The following is a 13,576-nucleotide window of genomic DNA, read 5'->3' on the forward strand; positions in this document are numbered from 1 at the left end:
GGGTGTCCACATACTTTTGTGAATAAATAGTGGATTTTCAAAGCAGTTTGGATCGTCATTTTTCGGTCCTTATAGATTTGAGACAACTGTTAATCATCAAATAGTATATTCAAGGCAATCCATCTTCCTTCCAAATCCATTGTAACATATCGTACCTCAAGATCCAAATTGTTTTTGAGTAGGATCATAACACCTTTTGAATTTCTTTACCCACCGACTGCAATAGATTTGACCATCCCATTATTTTTCCCAGGGCACTTCATTAAAGATATTGAATGAGCTTCCTGAAGAGAATATGTAATCCTTGTCCTTTAGCCATGTAAAATTATTTTCTTATTATCAGCATAAAAACAGTGGAATTATAGCTAGCTATACTTAATACACTGATGACCATGATGGGTTACATTTTAAGATACTCATCGCTGTCCTTACAACCATTTTGAGATACTTCTCCATACTAACTCTAAGTAGACCTCCAGTTGTCCTCCAATACCCCTCCCACAAAACACATAACATTGAGATGGGTCTTCATATATTTTCTCATTTTGACTCCATACCTTATGTAAGGTGTTGATACACTACATAAGCAGCTACAATGAAAGCAGTATTGATCAACCCTTAAGCTTCTAAGTGGGCATGTATTCACAAGACATAAAAAATAAATACAAATCCCCCATGTTCCTCTTTCACCTCCTCCCCTTTCCCCTTTGATGCTTCCTGCGTGAATCTGTCCTGTACTGATGCACCAGTGAGAGAGCGACCTTATTGGTGCCTCTGTAGTGGTAATTCCCTTTAATGCAGGTTATTGGTCAGTGACTGTCTCTATGCAATACAAAGAAAAAATATATATAGTCTTGGCCAGACTTAATTGTGCTCTAGTGAACCACAAATGTAATATTTTAAATAAGGTGTGTATAAAAAAACAAGATATAACCTATATAATAACACGATTCATGATTCCATTGGTAAGTCCAATTTATTAGGTACACCCATCTAGTACTGGGTTGGATCCCACTTTACCCCCAGAACAGTCTGAATTTTCTGGGGCCTAGAAATGTTGCTATATTTGGTATCAAGGGACCTAATGTGTGCCAGGAAAACATTCCCTACACCATTACACCACCAGCCTGTACCGTTGACACATGGCAGGATGGGGCCATAGACACATGCAGCTTACGCCAAATCCTGATTCTGCCATCAGCATGATGCAAAGGAACCGGGATTTGTCAGACCAGCAATGTTTTTCCACTCCTCAATTGTCCAGTGTTGGTGATTGGTTGCCCACTGGAGCCTCTTGTTTATAGCTGATAGTAGTGGAACCCGGTGTGGTCATCTGTTGCAATAGCCCATCCGTGACAAGGACGAGTTCTGAGATGCCGTGCTGCACACCACTGTTGTACTTAATTGTTTATTTTCCTGTTTGTGGACCGCCTGTTAGTTTGCACGATTCTTGTCATTCTCCTTCGAACCTCTCATCAACAAGCTGTTTTTGCCCACAGGGCTGCTGCTGGATTGATGTGTGTGAAAAGCCCAGGAGGCCGGCCGCTTCTGAGATACTGGAACTGACGCGCCTGGCACCGATGATCATACCACGCTCAGGTCACTTGTTTTGCCCGTTCTAATGTCCTTTCGAAACAGTAACTGAATGCTTCAATGCCTGTCTGCCTGCTTTCTGTAGCAGGGCTCGGCCAAGTGACTACAGTTGAAGTCAGAAGTTTACATACATCTTCGCCAAATACATTCAAACTCAGTTTTTCACAAATCCTGACATTTAATCCTAGTAAATATTCTAGGATCACCACTTTATTTTAAGAATGTGAAATCAGAATAATAATAATTAGAATAATAGTAGAGTGAATGATTTCTTTCATCACATTCCCAGTGGGTCAGAAGTTTACATACACTCAATTAGTATTTGGTAGCATTACATTTAAATTGTTTAACTTGGGTCAAACGTTTCGGGTAGCCTCCCACAAGCTTCCCACAATAAATTGGGTGAATGTTGGCCTATTCCTCCTGACAGAGCTGGTGTATTTGAGTCAGGTTTGTAGGCCTCCTTGCTCACACACGCTTTTTCAGTTCTGCCCACAAATTCTATAGGATTGAGGTCAGGGCTTTGTGATGGCCACTCCAATACCTTGACTTTGTTTTCCAAAGTTGTGGCAAAATGGCTTAAGGACGACACATTTGCGACCAAGCTTTAACTTCCTGACTGATGTCTTGAGAAGTTGCTTCATTATATCCACATCATTTTCTTTCCTTATGATGCCATTATCTTGTTAAGTGCAAAAGTCCCTCCTGTAGCAAAGCACCCCCACAACATGATGCTGCCACTCCCATGCTTCACGGTTGGCATGGTTTTCTTCAGTTTGCAAGCCTCCCCCTTTTTACTCCATTATGGCCAAACAGTTCTATTTTTGTTTCATCAGACCAAAGGACATTTCTCCAAAAAGTACGATATTTGTCCCCATGTGCAGTTGCAAACCGTAGTCTGGCTTTTTTTATGGCGGTTTTGGAGCAGTGGCTTCTTCCTTGCTGAGCGGCCATTCAGGTTATGTCGATATAGGACTCGTTTTACTGTGGATATGGATACTTTGCTGCTGTTCTGGGATTGATTTGTACTTTTCGCACCAAAGCATGTTCATCTCTGGGAGACAGAACGAGTCTGCTTCCTGAGTGGTAAGACGGCTGCGTGGTCCCATGGTATTTATACTTGCATACTATTGTTTGTAGAGATGAATGTGGTACCTTCAGGCATTTGGAAATTGCTCCCACGGATGAACTAGACTTGTGGAGGTCTACAATTGTTTTTCTGAGGTCTTGGCTGATTTCTTTTGGTTTTCCAATGATGTCAAGCAAATGGGCACTGGGTTTGAAGGTAGGCCTTGAAATACATCCACAGGTACACCTCCAATTGACTCAAATTATGTAAATTATCCTGTCAGAAGCTTCTAAAGCCATGACATCCTTTTCTGGAATGTTCCAAGCTGTTTAAAGGCACAGTCAACTTTGTATGTAAACTTCTAACCCACTGGAATTGTGATATACTGAATTATAAGTGAAATAATCTCTGTAAACAATTGTTGGAAAAATTACTTGTGTCATGCAGGCATACAACCACTGAAGTAGCCTACAGTTCTATTACATAGCACACAACCACCGATAGGGGCGCACTGGTTTTCTCCCACGGGGACAAAACGGGCAGCTCACTAAGAGCAGGGTGGTATAATGACTTGTAACATCAATGCAATATAGGCACCAGTAGAGCCAAAGCGAGTGCGTCCAATTATCGGCTACATGTTCAGTTGGCCTAGCTACATTTCTTGTACATTCCACCTTGGGATTCAGTGAATTCATCTTTCATGCATCTTTCTTTCGACACTAAACCCACCACTGGTGTGCGTGGGCAAAGAGCTCTATCTTCATGTCATCTAACAAATGTAAATGTTTGGAGATTGCTAAACAGCATTGGCACTTGGATTGGAATCAGATCACATGAAAAGAGCTATTTTACATACAATATAGCTCAGTATGTATTAATTTTATACAGGGTGCCAATCATTTTTGACCTGATTGTATGTCTCTCAGAGCATTCATGCATATGTGAACCTGCAAAAAGGAAACATGATACTAACATACATCATGAGTAAGTAGCCTAGGACAAGACTTGGCTTGTGCAAGCCTGAACAGCTCATAGGAGCAGGAGGCTATTTACTGTTTTTGTAGCGTGAGAATGCTTGATTACCATTACTCCCAATCTACAGTGCATTTGGAAAGTATTCAGATCTCTTGACTTGTTCCACATTGTTACATTACAGCCTTATTCTAAAATGGATTCAAGTGTTTCCCCCCCATCAATCTACACACAATACCCCACGATGACAAAGCAACAACAGGTTTTTAGACATTTACCACCCCACCCCCCAAAAAATATATGGTAGCGATTACAGCCTCGAGTCTTTTTGGGAATGACGCTACAAGCTTGGCACACTTGTATTTGGGGAGTTTCCCCCATTCTTCTCTGCAGATCCTCTCAAGGTCTGTCAGGTTAGACAGGGAGCGCCGCTGCACAGCTATTTTCAGGCCTTTCCAGAGATGTTGGATCAGGTTCAAGTCCAGGCTCTGGGCTGGGCCACTCAAGGACATTCATAGACGTGTCTCCTGCGTTGTTATGGCTTAGTGAACCTTCACCCCAGTCAGAGGTCCTGAGCACTCTGGAGCAGGTTTTCATCAAGGATCTCTGTACTTTGCGCCGTTCATCTTTCCCTCGATCTGGACTAGTCTATCCAGTCCCTGCCACTGAAAAACATCCCCACAGCATTATGCTGCCACCACCATGCTTCACCGTAGGGATGGTGCCAGGTTTCCTCCAGACGTGAGGATTGGCATTCAGGCCAAAGAGTTCAATCTTGGTTTAATTTGACCAGAGAACCTTGTTTCTCATGTTCTGAGAGTCCTTTAGGTGCCTTTTGGTAAACTCCAAGTGGGCTGTCATGTGCCTTTTACTGAGTGGCTTCCATCTGGCCACTCTACCATAAAGCCCTTATTGGTGGTGTGCTGCAGAGATGGTTGTCCTTCTGGCAGGTTCTCCCATCTCCACAGAGGAACTTTGGAGCTTTGTCAGAGTCATCATCAGGTTCTTGGTAACCTCCTTGACGAAAGGCCTTCTCCCCTGTTTGCTCAGTTTGGTCGGGCGGACAGCTCTAGGTAGAGTAACTTCTTCCACTTAGAATGATAGAGTCCTCTGTGTTCTTGGGGATCTCCAGTGCTGCAGAAATGTTTTGATACCCTTCCCCACATCTGTGCCTCAACACAATCCTGTCTTGGAGCTCTATAGACAATTAATCTGACATACACTATCAACTGTTCTTGGCTGTAATGGCTGTAATGTAACAATGTGGAAAAGGGGAAGGGGTCTGAATACTTTCCGAATGCACTGAAGCTCTAATGCTGAGAGCAAAGCAGAGACGCATTGGGTCCCATTTTTACAGCATTTGGTACGACTCGGCAGGGGATCTAACTCCCAACCTTCAAACCACAAGGTCACTGAGTTGGTTTGCATACTGTGCATAGCTGAAATTATATTTAACTGAAGTGCTGTCTCTGTACATTTATCTGGCACTAAATGGAATAGAAACAGCTGATTGGCATGGCCGGCATGTTCCACCCCAGGACTACAACTTCCTGTTTTGACCTCCCAATAAACCCCCCCAAAACTCTTCAGTTGAAAACGAGCTCACCCGATGACATGTTTGATGGGGCGGGGGTGGAACAGGATGAGACCTTCAAACTTTTTCTAAACAAACTGACTGTTAACCATTTCACCAGCTAACAGGAAGCTGTGGTCGATGGCTTCGGTATGGGGGGGAAGAGAGCGAGCCGGTAGGGGCGACACACAGAAAACAAATAGTAGTCTCTAGCTGTGATGATAGGTTTTCTGATTTTTAAACAAGGATTTCTCAATTACACAAACTCACCCAATGAGAGGCAAGAGGCAGAGAAGGAAGAAGAGTCTTCCAAAAACAGAGCAACATGGATATGCAACTAAATTAACATAATGAATATGCCCCATTGACAAAAAAATACAGCAGTAGTCATTCGTAGGGTTCTACGGTGTGATCAGACAGAACTGCAGACCAGTCCTCCACAAAGAGCTGCTTTCCTGTTTTTCCATTGACAACATCATATAGGGTATTCATACAACTTGAAGGGTATTCATAACATTTATATGAGGACCAGTAGAGATTTGATTCACATTCTTTATATACACAGACGGTCAATAACCCATGCAAGTAGTAGTTATCTGTTATGGTTCAAGGCATTCAACTACTCTTCCCTCTGAGGTTTTTAAATTCACCCAAACATACACAGGGTTGAGCCATTGGCAACATCTGTTCGAGCAAACAGAGGCTCCTTTCAGCATTGCACAAAGAGCCAGGCACGCATTAGGGTATGTGACTGTTAAAATGCAAACACTTCACTATACCTGACCACACATCATGTTGCCCACATTGTGTTGTTAGTTTACATGCCATCCGTGTAAAGAGAATTTTGAAGAAGTCCAGGCGACTGCTCCATGAGCAGTGAAGAGAACACAGAGAGACAGAAAGCGAGAGACACAGAGAGAGGTGAGAAAGCAGACACCAGACACCACCAATAGGATATTTCAGATGAAGGTAATGTAGTTCCAAGGACCCTGGCTGCAATGTAATGCAGGCCTATGTCAGTGAGGCATAGTTTCTGTGGAGGTCAAGGCTTCACTTGTGAAAACAGAAGGCATGTAGATGCACACACACACACTACATTGGAGGTTGACCGATTACGATATTTCAATGCCGATACCGATTATTGAAGGACCAAAAAAAGCTGATACCGATTAATCGGACGGTTTTTATATATATATTTGTAACAATGACAATTACAACAATACTGAATGAACACTTATTTTAACTTAACATAATACATAAATAAATAATGAAACGTGTTCAATTTGGTTTAAATAATGCAAAAAAACTGTGTTGGAGAAGAAAGTAAAAGTGCAATATGTGCCATGTAAGAAAGCTAACGTTTAAGTTCCTTGCTCAGAACATATGAAAGCTGGTGGTTCCTTTTAACATGAGTCTTCAATATTCCCAGTTAAGAAGTTTTAGGTTGTAGTTATTATAGGAATTATAGGACTATTTCTCTCTATACCATTTGTATTTCATATACCTTTGACTATTGGATGTTCTTATAGGCACTTTAGTATTGCCAGCGTAATCTCGGGAGTTGATAGGCTTGAAGTCATAAACAGCGCTGTGCATCCCACATTGCTAAGAGCTGCTGTTTGAATGAATGCTTACAAGCCTGCTGCTGCCTACCACCGCTCAGTCAGACTATCATATATCAAATCATAGACTTAATTATAATATAATATAAAACACAGAAATACGAGCCTTAGGTCATTAATATGGTCAAATCCGGCAACTATCATTTCAAAAACAAAAAGTTTATTCTTTCAGTGAAATACGGAACCGTTCCATATTTTGTCAAACGGGTGGCATCCATAAGTCTAAATATTGCTGTTACATTGCACAACCTTCAATGTTATGTCAGAATTATCTAAAATTCTGGCAAATTAATTATGGTCTTTGTTAGGAAGAAATGGTGTTCGCAACGAGCCAGACGGCCCAAATTGCTGCATATACCCTGACTGTGCTTGCACAGAACGCAAGAGAAGTGACACAATTTCCCTAGTTAATATTGCCTGTTAACATAAATTTATTTTAACTAAATATGCAGGTTTAAAAAATACATGTGTATTGATTATCAGAAAGGCATTGATGTTTATGGTTTGGTACATTGGAGCAACGACAGTGCTTTTTTTGCGAATGCGCTTGTTAAATCATCACCCGTTTGGCGAAGTAGGCTGTGATTCGATGATAAATTAACGGGCACCTCATTGATTATTTGCAACGCGGGACAAGCTAGTTAAAGTAGTAATATCATCAACCATGTGTAGTTAACTAGTGATTGTTTTTTACAAGATAAGTTTAATGCTAGCTAGCAACTTACAGTGGGGCAAAAAAGTATTTAGTCAGCCACCAAATGTGCAAGTTCTCCCACTTAAAAATATGAGAGGCCTGTAATTTTCATCATAGGTACACTTCAACTATGACAGAAAAAATGAGAAAAAAAATCCAGAAAAATCACATTGTAGGAATTGTAATGAATTTATTTGCAAAATATGGTGGAAAATAAGTATTTGGTCACCTACAAACAAGCAAGATTTCTGGCTCTCATAGACCTGTAACTTCTTCTTTAAGAGGCTCCTCTGCCTTCCACTCGTTACCTGTATTAATGGCACCTGTTTGAACTTGTTATCAGTATAAAAGACACCTGTCCACAACCTCAAACAGTCACACTCCAAACTCCACTATGGCCAAGACCAAAGACTTGTCAAAGGACGCCAGAAACAAAATTGTAGACCTGCACCAGGCTGGGAAGACTGAATCTGCAATAGGTAAGCAGCTTGGTTTGAAGAAATCAACTGTGGGAGCAATTATTAGGAAATGGAAGACATACAAGACCACTGATAATCTCCCTCGATCTGGGGCTCCACGCAAGATCTCACCCCGTGGGGTCAAAATGATCACAAGAACGGTGAGCAAAAATCCCAGAACCACACGGGAGGACCTAGTGAATGACCTGCAGAGAGCTGGGACCAAAGTAACAAAGCCTACCATCAGTAACACAATACGCCGCCAGGGACTCAAATCCTGCAGTGCCAGACGTGTCCCCCTGCTTAAGCCAGTACATGTCCAGGCCCGTCTGAAGTTTGCTAGAGAACATTTGGATGATCCAGAAGAGGATTGGGAGAATGTCATATGGTCAGATGAAACGAAAATATAACTTTTTGGTAAAAACTCAACCTGTCGTGTTTGGAGAACAAAGAATGCTGAGTTGCATCCAAAGAACACCATACCTACTGTGAAGCATAGGGGTGGAAACATCATGCTTTGGGGCTGTTTTCCTGCAAAGGGACCAGGACGACTGATCCGTGTAAAGAAAATAATGAATGGGGCCATGTATCGTGAGATTTTGAGTGAAAACCTCCTTCCATCAGCAAGGGCATTGAAGATGAAACGTGGCTGGGTCTTTCAGCATGACAATGATCCCAAACACACCACCCGGGCAACGAAGGAGTGGCTTTAGCATTTCAAGGTCCTGGAGTGGCCTAGCCAGTCTCCAGATCTCAACCCATAGAAAATCTTTGGAGGGAGTTGAAAGTCCGTGTTGCCCAGCAACAGCCCCAAAACATCACTGCTCTAGAGGAGGAATGCATGGAGGAATGGGCCAAAATACCAGCAACAGTGTGAAAAACTTGTGAAGACTTACAGAAAACATTTGACCTCTGTCATTGCCAACAAAGGGTATATAACAAAGTATTGAGATAAACTTTTGTTATTGACCAAATACTTATTTTCCACCATAATTTGCAAATAAATTCATTAAAAATCCTACAATGTGATTTTCTGGATGTTTTTTTCTCATTTTGTCTGTCATAGTTGAAGTGTACCTATGATGAAAATTACAGGCCTCTCTCATATTTTTAAGTGGGAGAACTTGCACAATTGGTGGCTGACAATACTTTTTTGCCCCACTGTACCTTGGCTCCTTGCTGCACTCGTGTAACAGGTTTGTGGAGTGCAATGTAAATTGGCCATAATCGGCATCAAAAAAGCAGATTATCAATTGTTATGAAAACTTTAAAAAATGCAGATTAATCGGTTGACCTCTACACTACATGTTAATGTATGTAAATTGTAGTATTTTCTGTAATGTATTTTTCTTTATATGTTGGACCCCAGTAAGTGACATAAGGTGAAAGATACATTGTCTCAGCAGATTGCTTTGGACACCACAAAGTAGTGTCACTAGGTTGTTAGCAACTCACACCCATGTTAACACTTCTCAGGGTGAATATTATATGATGACAATGTGACCCAGACACATTAATGGCCAAATATGTTTTGGTAATTTTCAGTGACTGTAATATTGGATAGATGCTCAGCAAGGTTGGCTATCAACCTTATTCAAATGTATGGAAGGAAGAATGTTAACCCTAAGATGGTAGGCTAACTAAATTGCTACAAGTTTCTTATATTATTTTATGTATGAGGTGGATCAGCCTGGTCTCACAGACCAGTAGTGGTAGAATGGCACTGAAGAGGATGGTTGACGTTTTTTTGCGTTGTTTGTAACTTATTTGTACATAATGTTGCTGCTACCATCTCTTATGACCACAAATAACTTCTGGACATCAGAACTGGGATTACTCACTACGGACTGGAAGAAGCTTTTTCCTTTAACGAGTCCGACGAGAAAGATATACTGCTCTCCCTGGAACAGGCTCAGATCCACATAATTTGCGTGAAGTAAAGACGGAGGAAAAGAGGACGCAGATCAGGCTGCCTTTTGAGAATCTGTAGGCGAGCGAGTAAAGTCCCATTGCCATCAATTCTACTTGCTAACATGCAATCATTGGAAAATAAAATGGATGACCTACGATTACGATTATCCTACCAATTAAGAACTGTAATATCCTATGTTTCACCGACAATATAGAGTTGGAGGGATTTTCAATGCACCCTCAGAACAAAGAAGCTGCTTCTGGTAAGACGAGGGGTGGGGGTGTGTGTATTTTTGTCAATAAGAGCTGGTGCGCGATGTCTTATATTAAAGAAGTCTCGAGGTATTCTCACCTGAGGATTGCTCACCTGAGGAAGACCACACAATCTACGAAGAGAGTTCTCAGCTATATTATTCGTAGCCATCTATTTACCTCCACAGACCGATGCTGGCACTAAGAGCACACTCAACCAACTCTATAAGGCCATAAGCAAACAAGACAATGTTCACCCAGAAGCAGCGCTCCTAGTGGCCAGGGACTTTAATGCAGGCAAACTTCAATCAGTTTTACCAATTATTTTACCAGCACGTCACATGCGCAACCAGAGAGAGAGAAAAAAAAAACTCTAGACCACCTTTACTCCACACACAGAGATGCATGCAAAGCTCTCCCCCACCCTCCATTTGGCAAATTCGACAATAATTCTATCCTCCTGATTCCTGCTTACAAGCAAAAACTAAAGCAAGAAGCACCAGTGACTCGCTCAATACGGAAGTGGTCAGATGGCGCGGACGCTACACTACAGGACAGTTTTGCTAGCACAGACTGGAATATGTTCTGGGATTCATCCAATGTTATTGAGGAGTATACCACCTCAGTCATCGTCTTCATCAATAAGTGCATCGACGACGTCATCCCCACAGTGACCGTACGTATATATCCAAACCAGAAGCCATCGATTACAGGCAACATCCGCATCGAGCTAAAGGCTACAGCTGCCAATTTCAAGATGCGGGACACTAATCTGGACGCCTATAACAAATCCCGCTATGCCCTCAAATGAACCATCAAACAAGCAAAGCGTCAATACAGGATTAAGATTGAATCCTACTACACGGGCTCAGATGCTCGTCGAATGTGGCAGGGCTAGAAAACTATTATGGACTACAAAGGGAAACCCAGATGCGAGCTGCCCAGTGACGCGAGCTTATCAGACGAGCTAAATTCCTTTTATGCTCGCTTCGAGGCAAGCAACACTGAAGCATGCATGAGAGCACCAGCTGTTCTGGATGACTGTGTGATAACACTTTTGGTAGCCAATGTAAGCAAGACCTTTAAACAGATCAACATTCACAAAGCCGCAGGGCCAGATGGATTACCAGGACGTGTACTCAAAGCATGCTGCGGACCAACAGGCAAGTGTCTTCACTGACATTTTCAACCTGAGTCTGTAATACTGACATGTTTCAAGCAGATCACCATAGTCCCTGTGCCCAAGGAAGCGAAGGTAACCTGCCTAAATTATTATCGCCCTGTAGCACTCACGTTGATAGCCATGAAGTGCTTTGAAAGGCTGGTCATAGCTCACATCAACAGCATCCTCCCAGATACCCTAGACCCACTCTAATTCGCATATCGACCCAACAGATCCACAGATAACGCAATCTCAATCACACTCCACACTGCCCTTTCCCACCTGGACAAAAGAACCACCTATGTGAGAATGCTGTTCATTAACTACAGCTCAGCATCCAACACCATAGTGCCCACAAAGCTCAGCACTAAGCTAAGGACCCTGGGACTAAACACCTCCCTCTGCAACTGGATCCTGGACTTCCTGACGGGCCACCCCCAGGTGGTAAGGGTAAGTAACAACACGTCTGCCACGCTGATCCTCAACACTGGGGCCCCTCAGGGGTGTGCACTTAGTCCCCTCATATACTCCCCATTCAACCACGACTGCGTGGTCAAACACGACTCCAACACCATCATTAAGTTTGCTGACGACACAACAGTGGTAGGCCTGATCACCGACAACGATGAGACAGCCTATAGGGAGATGGTCAGAGAAATGTCCACATTACCAACGATCCATCATGGTCCAAATACACCAAGACAGTTGTGAAGAGGGCAGGACAAAACCTTTTCCCCATCCTCAGGAGACTGAAAAGATTTGACATGGGTCCCCAGATCCTCAAAGTTCTACAGCTGACACCATTGAGAGCACCCTGACCCGTTGCATCCCCGCCAGGTATGGCAACTGCTCGGATTCTGACCGTAATGCGCTACAGAAGTTAGCGCATACGGTCCAGTACATCACTGGGGCCAAGCTTCCTGCAATCCAGGACCTATATAAATAGGCGTGTCAGAGAAAAGCCCATAAAAATGTCAGAGACTCCAGTCACCCAAGTCATAGACAGTTTTCTCTGCTACTGCACGGCAAGAGGTACCGGAGTGCCAAGTCTAGAACCAAAAAGTCTCCTGAACAGCATCTACCCCCAATCCATAAGACTGCTGAACAATTAATCAAATGTCCACTGGACAATGACATTAACCACCTCCATTTATTTTGTACACTGCTGCTACTCGCTGTTTATCTATGCATAGTCACTTCACCCCTACCTACATGTACAAATGACCTCTAACCTGTACCCTCGCACACTGACTCAGTACCGGTAATCCCTGTATATAGCCTAGTTATTGTTATGTTATTGGGTTGCTTTTCATTATTTTTTACTTTAGTTTATTTGGTAAAAATGTTCTTACCTCTTCTTAAACTGCACTGTTGGTTAAGGGCTTGTAAGTAAGCATTTCACGGTAAAGTCTACACTTGTATTCGGCACATGTGACAAATACAGTTTGATTTGATTTAGACTTAGCATAGTAAACATTCAAATTAGTATGTGTTACCTTTGGTATGGTTACATAAGACAGGTTACTTGAGGCAAAAAACGAAAGGAGGGTCATTGGTCAGGGTGGATGAGTGGGTGTATAATGTGAACGTATAGCAACCAAAAGGTTGCGTGTTTAAATCTCATCATGGACACTAGCATTTTAGCAACTTTGCAACTACTTATCATGTTAGCTAACCCTAACCCCTAGCCAGCTAACGTTAGCCACAATAAACTGCAATTCGTAAGGCTTCATACCTTGTACAATATGTTACGAATTTGCAAATGTAACAATTCATAACATATCATACAAATTGTAATTTGTAACATATGAAATGGATGATGGGCATCCAAAAATGTATACATACCATATGAAACGTGACATGCATACTAAAAGGAGCATCTTGGGTTTACATAAAGAATAATATGAAATGCTTCGGGACCAGGTTGCAGAGATGGATAGACTGACAGAATTGTTGAATGCTTGTTGACAATTGTATTATCTTCAGTGTTGTAGTCAGTAGACACAAATTACCTTGTCGAATATGCAGTTTATATTCTGCATGCTGCTGCCTGCAGATAGACACCTCACTCCACTCCATTCACAGCCTACACTGTCCCTTACAAAAAATATATAGCACTTTTGAAACTGAAGTAAAAGTGCAGTAACTGCAGTCCACTGTAGTATTTTGGACACAGTAATTGCAGAATAACTGCAGTCGCACTGCAAAATTAGTTGTAAAAAAAAAAAGTATTTTGGAAGCAGTATTTGCAGCATATTGCAGTTAACTCC

The 13,576-nt window shown here is 42.1% G+C and overlaps 1 protein-coding gene across 7 annotated transcripts in view; it reads right to left on the minus strand.

Moving 5' to 3' along the window:
* Window positions 1-13,576, minus strand: part of LOC110509849 (ectonucleoside triphosphate diphosphohydrolase 2) — a 54,665-nt gene that overhangs the window by 16,479 nt on the left and 24,610 nt on the right. The window contains exon 1 of one of the 7 annotated variants that reach the window (XM_021590990.2): window positions 5,987-6,082. The exons of the other annotated variants lie outside the window; for them this stretch is intronic. Within the exon in view, the coding sequence (XP_021446665.1) occupies window positions 5,987-6,001 (15 nt within the window). The 5' untranslated portion in view covers window positions 6,002-6,082. Of the gene's footprint in view, window positions 1-5,986; window positions 6,083-13,576 lie in introns of those variants that run through there. 7 annotated transcript variants of the gene reach the window in all.

The sequence above is a fragment of the Oncorhynchus mykiss genome, chromosome Y, assembly GCF_013265735.2.
Source record: "Oncorhynchus mykiss isolate Arlee chromosome Y, USDA_OmykA_1.1, whole genome shotgun sequence".
Taxonomy (NCBI): Eukaryota; Metazoa; Chordata; class Actinopteri; order Salmoniformes; family Salmonidae; genus Oncorhynchus; species Oncorhynchus mykiss.